A 23,888-nucleotide genomic window follows, 5' to 3' on the forward strand; every position below is an offset into this window, starting at 1 on the left:
TCAGTTCCCCACTGTGCCTCCCTGACAAGGGCTGGGCGTAAGGATCCATAGGGTCCCTTCTAGCTCTGCAGTTCTAAGATTATTATTGTTGTTGTTATTATGTATGTAAAAGAACCGTCAGTTGAACAATGTCATCCCACAGAAGGCCACCTCTTATATATGAAAAGGCAGAGTAGATTACCTTTCTTCAGGCCTTGGAAATTCTAATTGTGGGAGAGAAGAGGGACACATGTGCTAGTCCATTTCCTTTTAGCTCTAATCACCCTGTGTTGTTGATGGGGAAATTTGAGCAAAGGGCACAACTGTGATGCTGGTGACAGTCTACCATGTGGTTGGGTGCCCTGTGCAGCCAGAGTTCTCCATGTAACAGACCAGTATTTCCCAACCTTTTTCGAGTTGTGACCCACTTTTACAATAACCAAGTAACCTGCACCCACCCTGGTACATTTGCATTTTAAAAGGCATGTCTTAGAAAACACATTAAAAATAGATTGTTCAGAATATATTTCTACCCTAATATATCTGTATTAAAGAAATAATACATACTTATGTATTATGAAATAAAACATAATGGAGGGGCCTTTGAATCTGCTTGTAACAGATAAAATTTGAGATGAAAAATATGTCAGCACACTTTGAGTTTAATTTACAATTTTGGGTGTGAAAATGACCCTCTTTTCTTGTCTCTTCTGCACAAAAAGTTCCCTCAAAGAAGAGCCCATTCCCCTCAAGCCAAAATAAACATCTCCCCCATGGACCTAAGAACTAACTAAGAACTCTAGTTACCTGCAATTTCGGTTCAGATTAAAATAATCTGTGGGCCAAGAGGATAAAATAGCATTATGTGTATAATATTTAATATAATAAATATAAAAGAATTGCAACTAAAAATAATTACTGGGACCCCCCCCCCGAAAACCATTACCCCCTTGGGGATCCTAACCCCCAGGTTGGGAACCAATGCAAAACACTGTCCCTGCATCCTATTGAGTGAGGTTGCAGCTTCCTTTCAGGCCTTCTGGTTCAACAGGGGAAGGTCACAGCTGAAGGGGGTGGGCCAGCATACGCGCCCCACATTTTATCTGCACATTTAGGACTTTGAATGCCTGAGGTGGGCTGGATTCAACTGGAGATTGACCTTCCACAGTAAGTCACAATCATATGAGGGTACAGAGTGGGTTGTATGACCCATGGAATGTAAGTCTCATCTGAATGCATGACAGCCTGATCAATCAGTTTGACTTTTGGATGAAATGACTTAACCCACACAAACCCCACCATATTTGAAATGTAAAACACATCTCCTTGTGGAGGGACTGCAGTCTCTCCTCCTAATATAAATGAAGAATAAGCTTGTAAGAGTTATTTTCATCTCATAATACCATGAAGGGCAAAGTTGATATTTTCCTCAAAGGTGTACTGGTCGTTATTTTTACATGATCGGGTCTATAACATGTCACTGTAAAAACCACATTAAATATTATTAGATTGTGGTGGACATGCTTTCGGGTAAACAAGTGTGTTTATATTCAAGTGTTATATGTGAAGCTGCTGCTGAGCACCCTTTTAAATTTGATGAATGAGGCAAGATCAGAGGTCACATATGAGTCAAACTATACATTACAGTTAAATTGTAATTAGAAATTGTATTATTTTTCAAGAGAGGCAAATTAGGCAGACTTTATAATCTGAGAAATCAGACGTGCAGTAAAATCCAGTTTAACTCCTACAGAAAAGTGACAAAGCAAAGCAAATTAACTTGCAAATAATGGGAGTGGAGAAAAGCTCCTGCTGTGACAATCACATCTTTCAGCTCTTGGGGAATTTATTTGTATAATGATGGATTATTTGTAATGTATATTTCAGCCCTCAAATGAAACCTGAAGTCCCTTTGCACACACAGACTCCCACAAGCACCCGGGAGCAAAAGGCACACCCTCAGTTCACTAGCTGTGAAAGGAAGCATGACGTATACCTCTTTTATACATTATGACTTTAAAATATGAAGAAGAGTTTGCCTTTGTATCTGAATTTAAAAGTATAAATAACAAATTGCCATGCTTAATTTTCCACTGTGAGATGCATACCACAGTTTTTTTTTTTTAAAAAAAAGAGATTGCATAACAAGCTACCCTTTGTCCCATGCCAATGTATCTGGCAAAGCAGCCAACATGCAATATCCATTTGATGTGGCCCTTTCTTTATATAGGTTGTTGATTTGGAGCATAAAGGAAAATACCACATTTTCCATTCTCTGGGATGTTCAGTCCCACATGACATCATAAAAAATGTGTCAAGATACATCTGAAATGAAAGATTTATGTTTCCTTTGTGTAATACCAACTCCAGCTGGGCTTACTTTTGAGTTAAATACCACCTCAGTCAAAGGATAACAAATTACTATAACCCACAAATAAGTGAGCTTTGACTAAGACCTTCGTTTGTTGTCGCATTGCCATAATATGTAAACCAGTGCTGGAATGAACCCTTCATGTCAGAAGTTCTAGACTGAGACAAAGCTGAATAAAAATAAATGTGTAACCAGTTCTTATGTTTTTCTTCTTTTTTATGTTTGTACATCTTTTGTCCACTAGTCCATGAGTTTAATTGAGATCGGTAACCCTTCTCAGAGTTTAGAGAATGTGTGTCGGTGGGCATACCTACAACAGAAACCTGACACTGGGCATGCAGAATATCATGATCACGCAATTTTTCTGACAAGGCAGGATTTTGGGCCCTCTGGGATGCAAGGTAAGTTTTGTGCAGAAAAGCATCCCTTCTTTCAAGATATAATCACTAACTGGATTGTGTTTTTCCACAGGAAACAATAAGCCTTGTGAGAACTTAAAAGTGTAACACTCTAATAATGGTCTAAGTGTCTAAGAACAAGAGCCCATTTCATCAGATGCATAGTTATATCCTGTAACTTACAGCTATAATTTATTGCCATCAGCATTTCAGTTTCCTCAAACTTCACCATTTATATCCTTCTCCTGCCTGGCTGTGTTTATGGGTTTATTTGTATTTAAGCAGCAGATTTGCTGTCCTGCCTTTTTGGTGTTCATGCATCACTCAGTGGAGCTAACAATAACTAAAACCAAATATAAAATGCAATGGAAGTCTAAAGTAACAACAACATAAAACAGGCATACCTGTAAGTTACAGGATAATGCTACTTCTATCTGGTGAAGAGAGTTGTGGCCCATAAATGCTTGTGCTGTAACAAATTTGCTGGTCTTCAGGGTGCCAACCACAAAAGTCTTTGTTTTATCTAAAGCAGGCTAATCTGGCTGTCCCTCCAGAAGTCATTTAGTGAAAAGAAGCCCATGACATTTGCCTCCAGAAAGAATGCTTGCCCCATTGCTATTTCTCTGGCACTTGGCCCACAGGAAGTTGTTTCTGACTGGTGTAAGCCAAATTGACTTTTCAGCTTCAAAAGCATTTGCAGCATGTGTATATTTTTTAAAAAAAATATATAATTATTTTACTTAGCCAAACCCAAGAAATATAACAAGTTAGCAGAGTGGCCAAAATACACAGAAAAACCTTTGGAAACAGAGTTTAAGTTTCTCAGTTGGAAAGCATGATCATTTTTAAAAATATAACTCTGACTGAAGAGAATAGTTTATATTCAGGAATTTCAAGAAGTATTGGACCCAAGCTAAGGGACTGATAATTTCTCATGGAAACATTATCTCTTTTTTTAAAATGAGTTAAAATTATAGTTCATTGTCCTCTTGACTTTCCCAAGTTATGGTCTGCTTAGATGATCAGTAGTTTGTAGTGATACATGAATTCACTAGCAATCATTTTAAAGGCGGCATGATGATCCAAATATATGAACATTCACATTTTAACTATACAAAATCATTTCCCAAAACAGAATTTTTTTGTTCTGAAATATTTTTCTGGAAGCACTGTCCTCATTTAGAAGATGCAATATTAAATGTCGCTGGGTCCTCACCACCAGTTTTAAAAATTTCATTGAACAGAAGGGGGGGGGAATATGATTTCTCCTCACATCTCAAAATGAGAAGGCCTTGGTTGCAAAGTCAGTAAGTTAGATAACTTCCAGAACAGAACTCTCGGTGCTTTGAAACATTGTATTTGACCATACCCTATTATACATGGACCAAAATTCTCTTACATAGTTCCACTGGCATGCTGCCTCATTTAGAATATTGCATCTTCTAAATGAGGACCGTGCTTCCAGACAAGTGTTTCAAGTTCAGAAGGTACCATAGACAAACTGAGACACGTGCCTCATTATGTAACTGATAGTATCTATGGTGAGTTCTTAGCTGAAGGCAATTTGCCTATAAAAGTTATACTATTAACACTATAGCAATATAAAACCACAAGAAGATTTGGGCTATGGCTGTGATCACCCAAAACAACTGCATGAGATATTTTCTGAAACGTTCTATAAATGTTCCTATTTGGACCAGGGTGGGTGGGTGTTCGGATTTTTTTTGCTGTTGACAGACATGGCCTTATATTTCTGCTGTTGCTAGGATAAGTAAGATGTTAGTACATTTTTGGTTTAAATTGCTGAATGTAGATTGCCGTTGGCTCAGAAAATAGTGCATTGAAGAACAAACAAAGACTAAGGCAGACCTGGGCAAAGCGCAGCCCTCCAGATGTTCCTGAACTGCAAATCCCAACATTCCTCACTGTGTGGGCTAGGCCCAAATCTCGTCGCTATTGGCTGTGTGGTCTAGGAATTATGGGAGTTGCAATTCAGCAACATTTGGAGGGCCGCATTTTGCCCACCCCTGGAAGGTTAAGGACAAATGGTTCCAGTTCAGTTGAGGCATCCTTAAAGCTTATCTTCCTAATTATGAATGTTCTGTGAACAAACTCTGGAGTGCCTGAGTTTTTCATAGAGCCCAGCTTCCGTTCATTGAAATGGGTCAGGTGCTTCTTTTTCATTTCCCTTTCATTGAAATAAGATTTCCAATGTAAAGATGATTCCTTCACGATGTCCTTCAGTATTTATCTCACTTTCATGTTCTTAAATCTCAAAGTCAAAATTTTTACTCCTGACAGGCTATGCTCCCGTTACTGGCATGTGTCATCCAGTGCGAAGCTGCACTCTTAACCATGAAGATGGCTTCTCCTCAGCATTTGTTGTAGCTCATGAAACTGGGCATGTGTAAGTAGTATATGCATGATGTTAGCCTGAGTGGCAACATTATGTGATTGGTAGTATGTTGCTCTAATGAGACAATTGGTTTTCTGGAGCTTTCATTGCAATGCAGTGTTGGCTCTGAGCAATAGAATACATTTGAAGATTGGTTCACTTTGTTGCAATACATGGGGAAACTTAGTCCAGGGCAGGACGATCAGTGCATTGGTGCTTCTGCATCTGGAACACATTGCTGGGTTGCTGGGAATGTTTTCTAAGGAGGACTGTAAAGATTTTACATTCTTACCATAGATTCTTTAAAAAGTGAGAGTATTCTGAAGAAACTGAAATGAACTGCCTTAACAAACTTTGTTGTGCCACCTTTTCCTCTAGATTAGGCATGGAACATGATGGTCAAGGGAACAGATGTGGAGATGAAGTCCGGATGGGAAGCATAATGGCCCCTCTTGTGCAGGCTGCGTTCCATCGTTTCCACTGGTCTCGATGTAGCCAGCAAGAGCTGAACCGTTATTTGCAGTGAGTACAAGAATGAAATGGAATCTGCTCTTTGGGAGCATATGATTTGAATGGAGTATTTACATATTAGCATATTATTACTTTATACAGTTTAGAGTTTACAGAGAAAACAATCCCACTTGAGAAAACCTGAACTACTTTTAGTACTAAAAGCCATTAATATATATATATATATAAATATAGTGTGTGTGTGTGTGTGTGTGTGTGTGTGTGTGTGTAATTTTGTATATTATATATATATATTAAAGCTTCAAAGCTGTACCCTCTTACTTGGCAGCAAGCTTCACTAAACTCAGTGGACAAGCATCCTGTTCAGCTTCATTGAGGGTATGACTAGATGATCAAATTGTCCCAGTCTGAGATCAGGCTGAATTGTCCTATACAGGTTCATTTTGAGGTGCAATATGTCGTTTAGGGCAGTCCTTGCATCCACATAAAAAGATTGGGTAGTTTTAGGGCAGGAAATCACATCATGACCTTATTTGGCCCTTCCTCCCTTTAAGGGGAAAAGAAGGAAAAAAGAGAAATGGAGAGCACGAGGAAGCTTCCAAGTTTTAAACATTATTTCAAAACGGCATAGCGCTTAATTGGCTTTCTGAGCAACCAATTTAGTGCTGCCTCACAAGAGCTTTTTAATCAGAAACAAAAACCTTTGCATCCTCTCCTGCACCCTCCATGGAGGAACAGACAAAGGCTTTCAGTTTCCCAATACAGTGGTGCCTCACACAACGATGTTAATTGGTTCCAAAAAAATCAACATTGTGTGAAACATCGTTCTGTGAAACACCATTTCACAGAGGAATGCATTGAAAACCGGTTAATCCGTTCCAATTGGAACGGATTGCCATCGTTCAGTGAAAATCCCCATAGGAAACATCGTTGAGTGAAACAATGTTTCCTATATTGGAATGTATTGAAGCCGACTCAATACATTTCAATGCCTTTGCGAAGTCCTTTTTCGCTCCTGTAAAAGTGTCTTACAATGTTTGGACGCTGTTTTAAATGATTGCAATGGTTAGTCCACCTCCTGAAACCTATGCAAACTGATTTTGGTGTTGTTCTGACACTTCATTAATTTATGATGATTTTTTGTTTTTTCTCCATAGGAAACCATTGGATGGTCTGTCTAATGGTTTCCAATGGAAAAAACATAAAAACATCATAAATTAACGAAGTGTCAGAACAACACCAAAATCAGTCTGCATAGGTTTCAGGAGGTGGACTAACCATTGCAATCATTTAAAACAGCTTCCAAACATTGTAAGACACTTTTACAGGAGCGAAAAGGGAGGTCGGGAAAGGGCTCTTTGATCTCCGTTTGCCTTTTAAAGTTCTTCCCGACCTCCCTTTTCGCTCCTGTAAAAGTGTCTTACAATGTTTGGAAGCTGTTTTAAATGATTGCAATGGTTAGTCCACCTCCTGAAACCTATGCAGATTGATTTTGGTGTTGTTCTGACACTTCGTTAATTTATGATGATTTTTTGTTTTTTCCATTGGAAACCATTAGACAGACCATCCAATGGTTTCCTATGGAGAAAAAACGAAAAAACATCATAAATTAATGAAGTGTCAGAACAACACCAAAATCAGTTTGCATAGGTTTCAGGAGGTGGACTAACCATTGCAATCATTTAAAACAGCGTCCAAACATTGTAAGTCACTTTTACAGGAGCGAAAAGGGAGATCGTTGTGTGAAAATCCCCCATAGGAAACATCGCTGTGTGAGGCAGCAAATTTAACAGAAAAAGGCATCGTTGTGTGAATTCATCGTTGTGTGAGGCACTCGTTGTGCGAGGCACCACTGTATTATGAAGCAGCTTAAGCAGGACCAGTAACCCTCATTAGCACATATGCACCAACACTGTCATCCACTCCAGAAGTGAAAGACAAATTCTATGACAATCTGGCAGCTACTATCAAAAAAGTCCCTGAAAGAGAGGCACTGTTCATTCTTGGAGACTTTAACGCTAGAGTTGGTGCTGATCATAATTCTTGGCCCACTTGTCTAGGCCGTTTTGGCATTGGAAAGATGAATGAAAATGGCCAACGCTTGCTGGAGTTTTGCTGCTATTATGGTCTTTGTGTCAGCAGCACATTCTTTAACATGAAGCTGCAACACAGAGTTTCCTGGAGGCATCCAAGATCCAAGCATTGGCATCAGCTCGATCTAATCCTCACTAGACGTTCCAGCCTTCCTAGTATTACGATCACACGCAGTTACCAGAGTGCTGATTGTGATACTGATCACTCCCTGGTGTGTAGTAGAGTAAAACTACGAAAAAAAGAGAGTATATCACACGAAAAAGGAAGGAAGACCACGTATTGACATCAGCAACACTTGCGATCAAAGAAAAGTGAAGGAATTTGCCCAAGCACTTGAGGAAGTCCTTCCAGGTCCGGCTAATGCAAATGCACCTGAACAATGGGAACACTTCAAGAACACTGTCTATAACACCGCCTTGTCCACCTTTGGCAAGAAGACCAAAAAGATGGCTGACTGGTTCAAAGCCCATTCAGAGGAGTTAATGCCAGCCATCGAGGATAAGAGAAGAGCTCTAGCAGCACACAAAGCCTGTCCTAGTGAGTACAACTTGCAAGCTCTTCGAGCTGCTCGCAGTCAAGTCCAACAGGCTGCCAGGAGATGCTCCAACAATTATTGGCTCCAGCTCTGCTCTCAGATACAGTTAGCAGCGGACACAGGTAACATCAAGGGAATGTATGATAGTATCAAGCAGGCCTTAGGTCCAATACAGAAGAAATCTGCTCCCTTGAAGTCTGCTACAGGTGTGCTCATCCAGGACCGAGCACAGCAGATGGAACGCTGGGTACAGCACTACTCTGAGCTATATTCCAGAGAGAATGTAGTAACCGAAGAAGCATTAAATAACATTGAGTGCCTGCCTGTCTTGGAAGAGCTGGACAGTGAACCAACCGTAGCAGAAATAAAAGCGGCCTTGGACTCCCTCGCCTCCGGCAAGGCACCTGAAAGGGACAACATCCCTGTTGAAGTGCTGAAATGCGGTAAGGAGATCATCACCTCCGAACTGTATGAAGTCTTTTGTCTCTGCTGGAGGGAAGGTGGAGTACCACAGGACATGAAGGATGCAAACATTATCACATTGTACAAGAACAAAGGCGACAGGGGTGACTGCAATAACTACCGTGGTATCTCTCTTCTTAGTGTGGTAGGGAAGCTGCTTGCCCGTGTTGTGCTGAAGAGGCTCCAAGTGCTTGCAGATAGAGTCTATCCAGAATCACAGTGCAGATTTCGAGCTAACAGATCCACCACTGACATGGTATTCTCCCTCCGACAGCTGCAGGAGAAATGTAGGGAACAACAACAGCCACTCTTAGTGGCCTTCATAGACCTTACAAAAGCATTTGATCTGGTTAGCAGGGATGGCCTTTTTAAAATACTTCCCAAGATTGGATGTCCACCTCGTCTCCTTAACATCATCAGATCTTTCCATGAGGGAATGAAAGGCACTGTAGTTTTTGACGGCTCAACATCAGACCCCTTTGACATCCAAAGCGGAGTGAAACAGGGCTGTGTCCTCACACCAACACTTTTTGGGATCTTTTTTGCTGTCATGCTGAAGCATGCCTTTGGAGCTGCAACCGAGGGCGTCTATCTCCGGACTAGATCAGACGGAAAGCTCTTTAATCTCTCTAGATTGAGAGCGAAGACCAAAGTCCAACTGAAATGCATGCGGGACTTCCTCTTCGCAGATGATGCAGCCATTGTTGCCCACTCTGCTGAAGACCTCCAACAACTCATGAATCATTTCAGCAAGGCCTGCCAAGACTTTGGACTAACAATCAGCCTGAAGAAAACACAAGTCATGGGCCAGGGCATGGACTCACCTCCCTCTATTACCATCTCCACACAAAAATTGGAGGTTGTTCATGACTTTGTATACCTCGGCTCAACCATCTCTGACACCCTCTCTCTAGATGTCGAGCTGGATAAACGCATTGGCAAAGCAGCCACCATGTTCTCTAGACTCACAAAGAGAGTATGGCTCAATAAGAAGCTGACAACACATACGAAGATCCAGGTTTATAGAGCCTGTGTTCTAAGCACACTCCTGTACTGCAGTGAGTCATGGACCCTTTGTGCACGGCAGGAGAGGAAGCTGAACACCTTCCATATGCGTTGCCTTCGTCGGATTTTTGGCATCACCTGGCAGGACAAAGTTCCAAACAGAGCAGTCCTAGAACGAGCTGGAATTTTCAGCATGAACACATTACTGAAACAGCGATGTCTACGTTGGCTCGGGCACGTCGTGAGAATGGCTGATGGTCGGATTCCAAAGGATCTCCTCTATGGAGAATTAGTGCAGGGAAAGCACCCCAGAGGGAGACCACAACTGCGATACAAGGACATCTGCAAGCGAGATCTGAAGGCCTTAGGAATAGACCTCAACAGATGGAAAAACTGACATCTGAGCGTTCAGCCTGGAGGCAGGCGGTGCATCACGGCCTCTCCCAATTTGAAGAGACCCTTGCCCAGCAGGCCGAGGCAAAGAGGAAGTCACAAAAGCAGCAAAACCAGGGAGCCGGACAGGGGACAGACTGGATTTGTCTTCAGTGTGGAAGGGATTGTCACTCTCGAATTGGCCTTCTCAGCCACACTAGGCGCTGTTCCAAGCCCTCCATACAGAGCACGCTACCATAGTCTTTCGAGACCGAAGGATGCCTAACTAAGCAAAATGACAGCTTAAACCATTCAGTTGGGTTCGGTCTCAGTGATCACACATGCTAAAACCAAACCAAAATGGAGCAATTCCACTTGCACCAAAACAACGGTGACAAAAACAGTAGCCCCTCACAACGACTCAAAAAGTTCTTTCTTTCTTTCTTTCTTTCTTTCTTTCTTTCTTTCTTTCTTTCTTTCTTTCTTTCTTTCTTTCTTTCTTTCTTTCTTTCTTTCTTTCTTTCTTTCTTTCTTTCTATCTATCTATCTATCTATCTATCTATCTATCTATCTATCTATCTATCTATCTATCTATCTATCTATCTATCTATCTATCTATCTACAAGTGTTCAATAAATTCTCAGTTCTGTTTAAGTAATTTTTAGAGAGTTGAGGCTAGAAAAAAGAGTTAAAACAATCAAGAATGTGATTTTGTCAAATGCCAGTGTGTATTTTTTTAAAGTTACACTTGTTAAATAAAGGGAATCAATTGTATGGCTTAAAAAAGCAGAAATTAAAAGATGCTTTGATGAATAAAAGTAATTCATTTATTACAAAATATCTACCACAATTTTTGAAGATGAAACAGTAAGTACAGTGGGAAGTAACTGAATCTTCCAATCGTCACCTGTCTATTTGTAACTTTGAGGACTGAGTATTGTAATGTACTCAATATGAAGCTGCTCTTGAAACATCAGCTGGTGGTACTGAATGCTGAAACTTCACTTATTGTAACAAAGGCATTGTGGAGCAAGCTTTCATTTCCCATTGAACCCAATAGAGAGGTTGATATAGAAGGCAGTGTTCCTGTAGGTAATTTGAGTCCAGGATATTTGGAATGGTAAACACCTTGAACCAGGTCTGGTGAGTAAGTGCAGAGAAGTCAAAAACAAGTTGTAGATTGCTAGTCCTGTCAGTCAGTATTTCCCCCCTCTGAAGTAGCCCCATAAAGCTAAGAAATTCAATATGTGCAGAGAGTGTATACTAAAATGAGTGAGGATCATTTGTGTAAACTGTCTTTGAGGAAACATGCTAGACTAGGTTTCTTTGTGTTTCTTTTTTTCTTTTTCTTTTCCCCCTACTGCCATATTGTTTGCTTTTTCACGGATTTCTTTCCTCCTTGTCAAGGTAAGAATTGCAGTCCGCTCCCCCCACTCCCGCCCGTACACACACACATATATATACATATACATACATACAGATACACATACACAGATACATATACATACATACATATATGGGTATGGTGAGGTGTACAGAGATAACCCCCTGCTCTGCCAGGAAACTCTTGCTGGTTAGTTCACTGGGTTGAAGTACTTGGCTGTGGAGCCAAGGGTTGGGAGTTTGATACCCCACTGTTGCTTCTGAGAGAAAAACCAGCCTATGTGGCCTTGGGCAAGCTGTGCAGCAGCAGAGTGCTGCCAAAAGAACGGAATTGGTAAACGACCTCTGAGTACACTGGAAGAGGTTGTCATTAGTTGGAATCAAGTTGAGAGTGCACCGTGTTTATTTTTAAAATGCCCAGACAACAGCTGCTGTATCCGATCCACATTTAGCCTAAGATACAGTACATGAGGCAAAACAAACAAAACTGGAAAATTCAAATTGGCACAAAAATGGCAGATGTGGCCTTGGAACCTCATCCACCACTCAGGGACCATGGCAACTAACTCACTTTCTGCCCCCACTTGGATGGCAATAGTAAACAGGCACAGATGGGGATACTGTCTCAGCATACATATTTGTGTTATTTTTATTTATTTATTTATTTATTTATTTATTTATTTATTTATTTATTTATTTATTTATTTTGTACCCTGCCTATCTGGTCATTGAGACCACTCTAGGCGGCTTCCAGACAAATAAAAATACAAAAAACAAATACATATAGCAAGAGAAAACACCCACTCTGTCAAGTCTGTTTTTATTTGGCTATTGCCAGTCCTCAGGCATGACAACAGAGAGAGAGATTAGAATCCCCTTTGTCATCTGAAATACAGCACATACAAAAATAAGGGTGGAGAACCATTACCTCATGGCTCCTACAGAGCCACTTGGAAAGGGGAGCTGTGAAAAGCATGCCCAGCCCTCCTCAGGGAGGGAAAAACTATTTCGCTAAGTGGTCAAGACAAGGGCTGTGGAATGTGCAGCAATGGCAAGCAGAACTCCCCAGTATGGCACCAGTCAAGACCAGATGACAGTATTGGAGATTCAGAAGCAGAAAATGGGAGTCTGAGCCTAAGAGGAGCAAAATCGAGATGGGGGGAGTTGTCAGAGGTCCCTTTTGTTTGTTTGTAGGAAAGTGTCCTTGTATGAAAAAGAGAGTGCAGGACCTCACCTCATAGTGCAAACTCTGCAAGGCAGCTCTTTAAATACAGGGCCACAACGGCAAATAGCAATTAAACACATCCTGTTTTTCCTTCCTCATCTCCAGGGCCCAGTCATAGATATTGGGAGGGGTGGCTCATGAATCAAGCAGGGGGCACATAAGCTTGGAGTGTCTCCTTGGGCTACTAGGCCACTGATAATTATCAGAAAAACAAAAACTATAGAAAGAGTGTTAGCTTTAGAAATGCCTGGTTTGAACCCACAATGACAAAGTATGGAAAGCCACCTGAACCAATTAGCAGGAATGACCCAAAAACCTATAGCTTGGCCCCTATGTAACCACCTCTAACCACCTCTTTTGTCTAACTGGTCATTCCCCCCCCCAGGTGGCATCCAAGCAGCTTTAATTACTTCTCTGACCCTTCTTTTTCCTCATCATTTATTAATTAGCCTACTCACTATTGAACTATGGCAGCAGAATGAGATGCTAAGCCTATCAAATAGTTCTGAAATCTGAGAGTCAGACTACATGATACGTTTGTCACATTTTTGGCAGAGGTGATCTCCCAAATAGTAAAACTATTTAGTCTCAACACATCATTGCCTGACTTCTGTCTTGTGCCTCTAGTGTGCTTTGTTTTTGGTTTGGTCATCAAAAGGTAAACACAGGTCGGGATTGCCAAGGCTTGTGTCACTGTGGAAACGCTGTTGTCAGAGGGGAAAAAGGATGAACCATAAGGAATACACATTCACCTTAACACCCAGTCTGAATGAGCGTGGAGGGAAGGGTGGCACTGCCTTCAAGCTTCCTGCCTCCCTCTTAACAGTCCCATTCTGAGATCAACCAAAGTTAAGTCGTAGTAGGTATGGGGAAACGATCCTCAGTCCTATTGTTTGTTGGTCAGCAAATCTCAAGTATACAATTCTGCTTAGTGGAATAACAGAATAAAATAAATAGTAGAATTATTAGAAATGAATAAAAAGAATTGATCCCTGTTACAGGAAAGCTTAGGGGAAAATGCAGTTACAACTGAAACAGGTCTACACAACACTTCAGAAAGCAAAAGGCCCAAAAGAGCATTGGCTTGTATATATTTGTACCTCTCCTAGGCTCAAACACACTATCGCTTATTTATGAAGCTTAATATCTATACATGTTCTCAAATGACCACGCTGGCCTTTGTTGTTTAAGTTTTATTCAAAAGACTCGATGCTGGCACACATCTCAGAAAAGGAAATACAGTGAAAGCTTATATCTCAATTTTCCTACACATGAATTACAATTTTAGTATATATTTTAATTAGTCCCATAATGAGTGTTAAGACAACAATGTCCAGAGCTTGGAAAAGTTACTTTTTCAGGCTGCAACTCCCAGAGCCCTAATGGCACACTGGCTGGGGAATTCAGAGGGATGTAGTCTAAAAGGTAGCTTTTCCAGCTCTGCAACAAATCAAAGCAAATGAGGCCAGAAACAGACATTAGATCAGGGGTCTCAAACATGCGGCCCTGGGGCCATTTGCGGCTCGCCGGATGATAGTTTGCAGCCCCCGCCTTGCCTGACCCCCCCAAAGCGCCCACGCATCCTCTGCTGTCAAGAGTAAAAAAAAAAGCCTCACCTCAATCACTGGCTCTCTCCCAAGACAGCACCTCTTGCACCCTCCATCCGGAACTGCAGCCTGCCAGCCATCATGCCTTTCTGCCGGCTGGCAGGCTGCAGTTCCGGATGGACGGTGCAAGAGGCGCTGTCTTGGGAGAGAGCCGGTGATCGAGGGGTGCTGCTGGCCCTTTTCCCTGATCCACCACCAAGCGATGCCTGAGAGCATGTCGATTGTAACTGAGGCATTAACCATGAGCTCCTTTTTGAGAAAGCATCCCCTTTATTTTGCTGGGAATGAATCTGAGCTGCAACCCTAACCCCCACAAATGTCTCACATTCCTTTCTGTGGCTTTAATTTTCCCCCTCTGCTGCAGTTCCTACGATTGTTTGCGTGACGATCCCTTTGACCACGACTGGCCTTCCCTTCCTCAGCTGCCAGGAATCCACTACTCCATGAACGAGCAGTGCCGCTTTGATTTTGGTTTGGGATACATGATGTGCACAGCTGTGAGTACTTAACTGAGAGTTCTGCTGTAACTGAGTTGTTCTTCCAGGGCCTTTCACACTTGTCCCCAAAACAGAGCCTCCAAAGGAAGGCACAGTGCCTGACTTACCCAGAATAAAACATAACATATGGCAAGGTGTCGCTGAAAGTTGTGTCGCCGTCCTGTTTTTGAAATCAGGATCCCAGAAATTATGATGATCTGGTTTTATTGGCTTAAAAAAATTAACGACAAAGGCAAGAGTGAGTATCTTATTACATTGCTTTTAATTATCAGGGAGAGCTCCAAACCCAACTTGGGTGAAGGGCTTCTGTTTCCCCTTTTGGAGTACAGTGCAAATATGTATCAGGACATAAACATAAGACGAAACCTTGGGCTGGATAAGACTAAGGCCTCTCTGATCCAACATATTGTTCGAATATTGGCCAGCCAGTTGCCTTTGGAAAGCCCACAAGCAGAACATGAATGCAACTATAGCCTCTCACTCATGTTGCAGCTAGTAATAAGAGACATAACTGCCTCTGATTTGGAAGTCAATATTGTTTGTTTGTTTTTACCCCATCTTTCTCCTGAAAAGGACCAAAGGAAACTCTAGTAGTAAGTTACAACTAGGGCAGATCTGTTGGATCAATGGAACTTATAGAGGAGTTGGCTCAACAAAACCTCACTCAGTGGGCCCATTCTAGTTGCAGCTTACTAATAGGTTTCAGCCAATGTGTAGCTATCATGAGTTGACAGTCCCCAGCCCAAATCCTTCTGCATAAAGTTATGCCTGTGCAAGCTGATGGCATAATCAGCCATGAGCTTTTATTACTGATTAAAAGTTTACTATGCCATCCTCACCTCAGGTTCTGATGCCCCCTCAGGAGCCTTGAGGATGAGGTTGGGGAACTTTTTATGCCCCAAAATTGCTGCCCATGGTCCCTGGCAGCAGGCCCTTTGGTGATGATTGATTTTCCCCCTTCCTCCTGTCCTGAGACTCCCAAAGACTCTCCCATATCAAAAGGGCTCCTGAGAGAGCCTTGGAACCTGGGAGGCTGGAATACAAAACTTTTATTGACTGATAAAGGAGTGCCGCTGATGATATCATCAGTTTATGTGGGCAAAACTTTATGCAAAAGAATTTCAGCCCATGATCGCTTGTACTTGACAGGGCAAAGGAATTTCTTACTGTGGCTTCTTAAGGGGTAGGGATGTTATTTTTCGTGCATCTCATCAACATTTCCAAGGGCATTTTTCTTTTTGTTTTAAAAGTTACATTCCACCTTACTTCTGAAGCATTCAAGGTAGCTTACAAGAAGCCAGTAATTTAACACTCAAAACATAAAAGAAAACACTAAAACAGCAGCAGAAAATCACAGAGCAATAGCCAATAACATGTTTTAAACAATTACAAAATAGAGGTCAATTAAATAGCAATTTAAAACTATACATTAAATGCCTTCCTGAAGAGGCCACATCTTCTCCCCCAACTTCCAGAAGGTCCACAGTGAGGAACTGAGGTGGTCTTTCCTAGTCACTAAAAAGGCAGATTTCAAATGTTTCCAGCTCAGGATGGCTAGATATTTGTGCGCCCTGTGCCTTTCTTTAGAATACTGGGGTATGTGTCCTTTGTCTCCCACCCTCTTCTGCACAATCTTAGGAGTTCAACATTTGTGGACATAGTTTCCACTGATTCCTGCATGGTGTCCTTTTTACTCTTCAGTCAGATAGCATCTGAGTGGAATGCATTTCCCTGAAGTATGTGATGAATACTTTCTTTGTACAAAAAATGTGCAGAGACACACAAATACACACAGAGGAAAGCAATCAGCTGTGCTTTCAGTAAATTTTTCAAAACCTCTTGTTTCAAAACAGTTTCCCAGTTTCACCTACATAATCCAATCTTTGATCCACCGTAGTTGTCCATGAAAGCTCGGCTCTCTCAAAAATCATGAACATGCATATCGGTGGTTCTGTAGTACATACAAGCTGTGCATTCATAGGTGGAGGAGCAAAGCAGCCTTGCATATGGGTCCCAATCTTTGCCACTGGCATAGACTGTGCTTCTGATGAATTAATGACCCTCTTTTACTCTTCCCATACAGCCCAAGGTTGCTTCTGTTTGGTATCCTCTCCCCTAATAACAGAAGATGTTTTAATCTAGCAGAGATTTACACAAGTGGAACACAGGCAGGAAGGCAAATTATTCCAATTCCCCCTCTCTACTGTAGGCCCCAATACCACCTTCCATAGTCTTTAGATCCCTCAACCATCTGGAGCCCCAGGGGGAAGTGGGTGACTTCAGGGCAGGAGGAGTCACTGGAAATCATATTTGTTCCAGTTTCATTGGCGGAAATATCTGCTGTATCAAAGAGCCTTCCATCAAAATTAATAAAGCTTTACGTATGTCCTGTATTCAAGAATCCTTAGAGGGGATTCAATCAATGTTCTTCATTGTTAGTGAAGCTTTTTATGGGATATAATTTACACTAAAATATGTATATATAATATGCTAGTAGACACGGATTGGCAAATTCATATAACTCTCACACTAGAAGAGAATTGCTTTTGATGCCTAACATGACTGTACAAGGAGGGCATTAGACAGAGGATGTGGGAAGCACACAGATGCTGCCCATCCCTTGTACCTCCTAATTGTGTAGCTTGTATGCGTGTCAAGAGAGGAGGAGGAACGCATACCTTTTAAGCCATGGGGGGGGGAGGTTATTGTTTTGTATACATTCATTTGTATGAACAGGGAAATGATCATACCCCTATATTTGTATTTCTTAGCAGTAGATAATTACACTTTCAAAAATGTTTAACAAAATACTTTCTGCTAAATCCAGTGTTAGTCCCAAGTAGAGTGAAATGAAGTGATTTGTTATTCATAAATAATATTATTTTGTTGATTTCAATGGGTCTGCTCTTGGGAGTAACAAGGGATATAGCTCATAAAAATGTACATGTTATTTTTTTAAAAAAATCCTTCTCCTATGTCCCATTTGTCATCGTCTTATAAATGTTAGGTATTTGTGGTTAGTACTGTACATGAATAGTACAAATACAGTGGATTCCTTACCCCTAGCGTATAAGCAAGCGAAGCTTCAAACAGGAACACCCTTCTGACGGCCATCAACTGCTAATTAGTGGGTACTGTTTCATTGCACACATAAACAGGCCATTTTTAAGAACTGTATTTACATTTACTATAGTGCATTGGCCAAGATAATTGCTTTCGTATGTGTCTACTTGACACATATGCTCCATTTATTGAATGCAAGTAAGAAACAGAACATATCTGTGAACTTTATTGAAATCATCCCAGCTCCTCAGGAGTATAGTCTTAAGGACACCTGGAAGAGATTTGCCTGCATGTATATCTTCGGCAATGAGTACAAAAGTAAAAAATTCAACTAAACTCCAGCTGCTGTGGATGCTAGAGAACTAAAATTAAAACCACATCTGTGGAATGTCTACTAGTGTACTGTACCCTTCTAGATTTGAATTAAGTGTATGGATGGTCTTCATTCGAGTGTTTTTGTTTGAGGAAAGCCCACTGTATTTGAACTGTTAAAGTACTTCCCACTGATCTACAGTCCAAATCCATGTGTAGTACTAGGATGCTCTGCATCCTGACAACCAATGTGTAAAGTTATTATTATAGTATAGGTCTACAAAAGCAAATGTACATGTAAATACATATACACAACCCTTAGGAAATGTGGTTTATACAATTTTTTAAATGGCTAAAATCCTGTTGATGTAGCTATGCTTGCAGAGTGATGATGATATTACCAGCAGGTGGAGATTTTCCTTAATGAAATACGTTCTCCTTCTGTGTATTTTCTGACTTGTAAATAATTCCTTTCATCATGTGAAAACTGCTGGATGGGAGAAAGAAGTCTTTCAGGGGGAGAGTCTTGGTAATGAAAGACATCCTCCTTCTGTTGTGCAGCCCCCATGGCTTCCATATAAGGAAAGGGATTAATCACTAGAATTTTAAAAAGCTGTGGCACTGGTGACATCATCACACTTCCACAGACATACCTACAATTACACAATTTCAGCCATTTAAATTTTGCTGATTCATACAATTAAAAAATAATATGGCGGACTGAAATTATGGATAAAACATAAAATTCATGGTAAGAATGACAAGCAATTCAGTCAGAAGAATGGCAGTTGAAAGAGCAGCAACAGGTTAAGTTACAGTGAAAAATAATGCACCAACCTCAGCTGAGTCAATTTGCTCCAGTGTTTTATTGAGCAAAATACTGGATTGAAGTTATGATGACATCCTCTCTTTCTAAATCCAGCTCAGACCTTGGAGTCTCAGTGCTTACCCAATGTCTAGCCGCTGTGGGAGTTTGGACATCAGGATACAGGCTGAGGTTAAATGCAGATAGCAATAAATTAATGATGCATGTCTGTGACTTGAAGGGGTGGGGGAAGGATAGTGATGCATATCTATTATTCACAGTCTCCTGCACCCTCAGTTATGCAGCACTGGAGTGCTTCTACATCTGCAGTAGCTTCTACAAGTCACACAGTGATGTCCATTTCCATTTTCTTCTGTCTGACCAGAATCTAGCACATTAATTTTATGCTTCCACAATTTCAACCTAGTTTAGTATGGTTGAAACGTTTCGCTACTCTGCTGTGTTTCATGTACAGTATAGGTATGGGGAGAAAAAACAAACACACCTGATTATAGCATAATATATGGCATAAATCCCTTCCTTCTAGTTCCGCACCTTTGATCCCTGCAAACAACTGTGGTGTAGCCATCCTGATAACCCTTATTTTTGCAAAACGAAGAAAGGACCTCCATTAGATGGAACTATGTGTGCTCCTGGAAAGGTAAGAAATTGTATCTCATAATATCCTACTGTTCAGGTTAAGTAAGAGACAAAAGCAGAAGAAAAAGGAGCGGTAGGTCATCATCACCTCCTTTCTAGTAATTTCTCTTTGGAATCTTATGTTTCGAAGCAAGAGGAAATATTCGTATTAGAATAAGACTTAACCATGGAAACAAAAGACCTTTACAATATTCCTGGGTACAAAACTGTGTAGGCGAAAATTTAAAATGTGGAATAGACAAGTTAAAGAAATTGGTACTGTTAAGAGTAAACTCAACATCTATTGTCATAAAAATGTTTACATATCAGTCTGCCTGTGTTTGCCATGGTTCCAAGACCATGACACTTAGACACTTGGAACATTGTGTGGATAATAAGGAAACTAGACATCTTCAGGTTATTTTGTTTGTTAAATGGATTAATTTTGGTTAATCAACATCTGTCTGCAACCTGCAGTACCATCCATAAACTTTGGGCATTACTAGTTTTCTATACAGAAGGTTGGAAGCAGGCCTGGGAGAATCTTTATAGGTGTCTCCTGGTCTTGCTTCTCTCTACAGGGACCAGAATTCTTCAAACAAATGAAAATTGGTGTTGGCAGTGGTGGCGGGTAGACAGTGCCTGACAAAGAGACAAGGAGCTCATTCCTGCTATATGATATTTAAGGGAGATGAATGAAGAGAGAGAAAAGCTGAAGGAACAGGGTGGGTTGAGAGACAAAAAAAACAGTGAGAAAGGAGAGGGAGGAATTAGGAAGAGAAAGAGCAGCGGGAAGTAGGCAAGGCTGCAATTTCTGCTTCTTATCTAGTAAAGTGATATAAAAGATATGGGACAATTCTGAAGAATGTCCAAAAAGAGGGTGCAATGGTCCTGTTCCCCACATTTCTAAAACTCTACATAGGTTGAGGTACAAGGGTCCTGATGCTAGAGTCCATGCTGAACATGCATTCAAGTCATTGTCCCAAGTCACCATGTATCCGTACCAAGCAAGGGCTGACAGGAGTGTGCCCATGCTCCTCTCACTAGGTGCAAAGGACTTCCTAAGACATTTGGTTTGGTTTGCAATGACACATTAAGAACGCTTTTGCTTTTTCTGTTTTTTTCAGCTGTGTTAATATTAATTAATGACTTCAGTGCTTTCATTGTAGAATGACTCTATAAAGCAACCGTTTAATAAAAGAAATTAACAATGGAGACGGCAGTGCTTCTGAACAAAGCTTTATTTGCACCTTAAAGCATAACAGTTAGCAGTTGCGCATTTTAATAAAAAAAACCCTCATAGTTTACTATGACCCTTGACAAAATGTAATAAATAGAAATAATTAGCCTAATAAAAACAAAAGTAGGAATGCAGTGCTGGAAATCCCATCTCTTGGGAAATGTATTTATTGTTACTGTGTAGCTCAAAATATGCATGTTAAAATAAATTAACTGCAGTCTTTTCAACAGTCCTAAGGCAATGAAGGAAGGATTGTGCACAAGACAACTATCACAAAAAAAACCAGACATGAAATATTGGACTTGCTGGTGTAAGAAGATTGCAGATATGACCTTGCAGGACTTTTCTTTTTCTCATTTGTAATATTCCTTACAAGCCTGAATGTATACATATTTTATGATGTTATTCGTTTGTTGCTGAGCAGGTGGTGGGGAGCCAGAACCTATCTGCACTGCCTTGCTAGAGAAACGTTGAGTGTGTGAAAGAGAAGAGTCCTGCCTGCTGCCAGATCTGGCATGGGTTAGGTGTATAAAGTGATAGGTAGCCTTCTCTCTCCCCATCTCCACCCCTGAGCTCCATTTTGGCTTAGAAAAAAAGTGAAAACCACTTCCTCCTCAAAAGTTGGAAAATAGTTCTCTTTATTTTAAAGTCTACCTGCAAGTTCACCTCTTGAGTCACCCAATCTCTATTTTCCACCAGTCTTCCCATGCCTTTTTCTTTTTTCATGTCATGCTTCTGAGGATGGAGAGGCCATGTTCCTTCTGCTTCAGTAGTAACTAGGCCAATAAGCCATAAGGAGAGATAAAGTCTTCCTCCTGTTCCCTGCTCCAGTGCCTGACATGCTGCTGCAGTGTACCAGAGGACCTTGGGAAACTGTATTTGGCCTATCCTGAGCCCTGTTCAGTCATTACATAACAAGTATCACAATGCTAACTGTGGAATCACTAGCCCACATCATCTCCACCATTGCTTTCTCCATGTGAAGAATGATGAATCTGAAAATGAAAGGTGCCTGCTCAACATGTGAGAAAACAGCCCCAATTTTCCATGATTCTTGCTCATGTGTAAAGTGTAAGTGTGAGCAGAGATATCCCCTCCTAAGATGTGAAACTCTGTACACAGAGAATGCAATGATGGACAGGGAAGGGCCTAGTTACTCCTTGCTAGGCATGTTAGTAACAGCAAAATAGGTACTATCTGAACAGGGCTGCCATGGGTGAGAATAAAGGCCCTCCCTTTGCTCCACTCCATGGTTCGCTGGTGATCTGGAATATAGAATATATAGACTATCCAATGAAGATTGTAGAAAGGATTTGTCATGGTGCTGAATGAGTGTGGGGAGGAAACAGCAGACCAAAAGCTTAACCATCATTTAAGGTAAGCACCAAGAGTCCCTTACACTCACATGTCTGATCTCTGATGTCTCAGAGATATCATCAGAAGTCAAAATACATATGTCATCCATTTTGCTAAGCAAAGGCATCCTTGTTCAAGTGAAGACAGGTGATACATGGGATTGGGATTGTGTTCATCTCCTTCCTGAACTCCTCATGATAAAAAGAGTGCTGCACAGATCAATGTTGCCAAAAAAAGAGGCAACACCTTTTGTGTCAGGAAAAAACAGAGCTTGAAAACATTTCCCTCAGGATAAGTTTTTCAGATTACAACTCCTGTGTTCTCTGCAGGATTTTGGGACCTGTGGTCCCAAAAAAGTAACATCTCCAAGTTCTGGGATAAGACGCATGAACATTATTTTCTCCCTCATCTGCATCTCCCTCTTACTTGCAACCTCTAGTCAGAGGCATTTCCTATCAATTACACTTTTTCGAAGCTGCTACCTCTACCCTTTTCTACAAAAGTTAAAGCACAACGTAGAAGACTTACTTTTTGTGAAATACAGCTCCTAGAATCAAATAGATAGTATGCTCAGGAGCCACTTGTAGTCCATCATCATCATCATCAGGTTGTAAAATTAGACATGATAGAGTGGCTGATATATTTTATATACAGTGGTGCCTCGACTTACGAACATCCCGACTTACAACCATTTTGAATTACGACCAGCTCCAGCCGCAAAATTTTGCTTCAACATGCGGCTGGAGCTTCGAGATATACCCAGGAAAAGGCAGGGGGGAAAGGTGGGGAATTCAAATTTGCTAACCATTGGTAGGCGAAGAGGTTGCTTCTTTGTAGCTCTTTCGCCCCAACGGTTAGAGTAAGTGCGTCGGACGAGGCTTGGGACTGCCTGGTAAGGTAAGGTACTGCGTTCTGCTTTTTAAAACTGTTCTGGGTGGGTTTTGCATGGTAGGTTTTGGCTCGGGGGTATGTTTCTGTGCTGTGTTGTTGTTTTGTTTTTTGGTGATTTTTTTTGCTGCCCCAGCGCCTTCCAGTGGGACTTGCTCCATTGTTTATTTTTGGTTTTGATTTGTTTTTAAGCCCCAGTGCCTCCGGGGCTTACTCTGTTGTTATTTTTATTATTATTATTATTTGTGGTGGTTTTTGTTTGTTTGTTTGTTTTTGCAGCCCCAGTACCTTCTGATGGGGCTTGCTCTGTTGTTTATTTTTGACTTTTTAAAAAAAGCCCCAGCGCCTTCGGGGCTTGCTCCGTTGTTTATTTTTAGTTTGTTGTTGTTGTTTTGCAGTCCCAGCATGTTCCTATGGGGCTTGCAGTGTTTTATTTTTATATTATTTGGGGGGGGGTGTATTCTTTTTCTTCTGGAATGGATTAATTGCCTTCCAATGCATTTCAGTGGGACATGGTGCTTTGACTTACAACCAGTTCAGGTTACGTCCAGCCTCCAAAAACCCATGAGAACATCAGGTAGAGAAAATGAGGAAGTCAAGAGTTTGTGGGATTTCCGGATCCAAACTGATAGACACCTTGAACATAACACACCAGACATAGTAGTAATAGAATGAAGAAATGACTGAATCATTGACATTGCAATTCCAGGGGATGCTAAACTTGAAAATAAAGAACAGGGAAAACTAAGTACAGAGACCTAGCAATTGAAACATATCTCCTCTGGAAGAAA

At 41.0% G+C, this 23,888-nt stretch overlaps 1 protein-coding gene across 2 annotated transcripts in view; it reads left to right on the forward strand.

Annotated features, from left to right (window-relative positions):
* Positions 1-23,888, forward strand: part of ADAMTS2 (ADAM metallopeptidase with thrombospondin type 1 motif 2) — a 330,178-nt gene that overhangs the window by 250,766 nt on the left and 55,524 nt on the right. For both annotated transcript variants that reach the window (XM_020782724.3, XM_072990085.2), the window contains exons 6-10: positions 2,595-2,751; positions 5,050-5,155; positions 5,522-5,665; positions 14,662-14,794; positions 19,522-19,635. In XM_020782724.3, the coding sequence (XP_020638383.3) occupies positions 2,595-2,751; positions 5,050-5,155; positions 5,522-5,665; positions 14,662-14,794; positions 19,522-19,635 (654 nt within the window). The remainder of the gene's footprint in view (positions 1-2,594; positions 2,752-5,049; positions 5,156-5,521; positions 5,666-14,661; positions 14,795-19,521; positions 19,636-23,888) is intronic.

This window comes from Pogona vitticeps, chromosome 2 (assembly GCF_051106095.1).
Source record: "Pogona vitticeps strain Pit_001003342236 chromosome 2, PviZW2.1, whole genome shotgun sequence".
Classification (NCBI taxonomy): domain Eukaryota; kingdom Metazoa; phylum Chordata; class Lepidosauria; order Squamata; family Agamidae; genus Pogona; species Pogona vitticeps.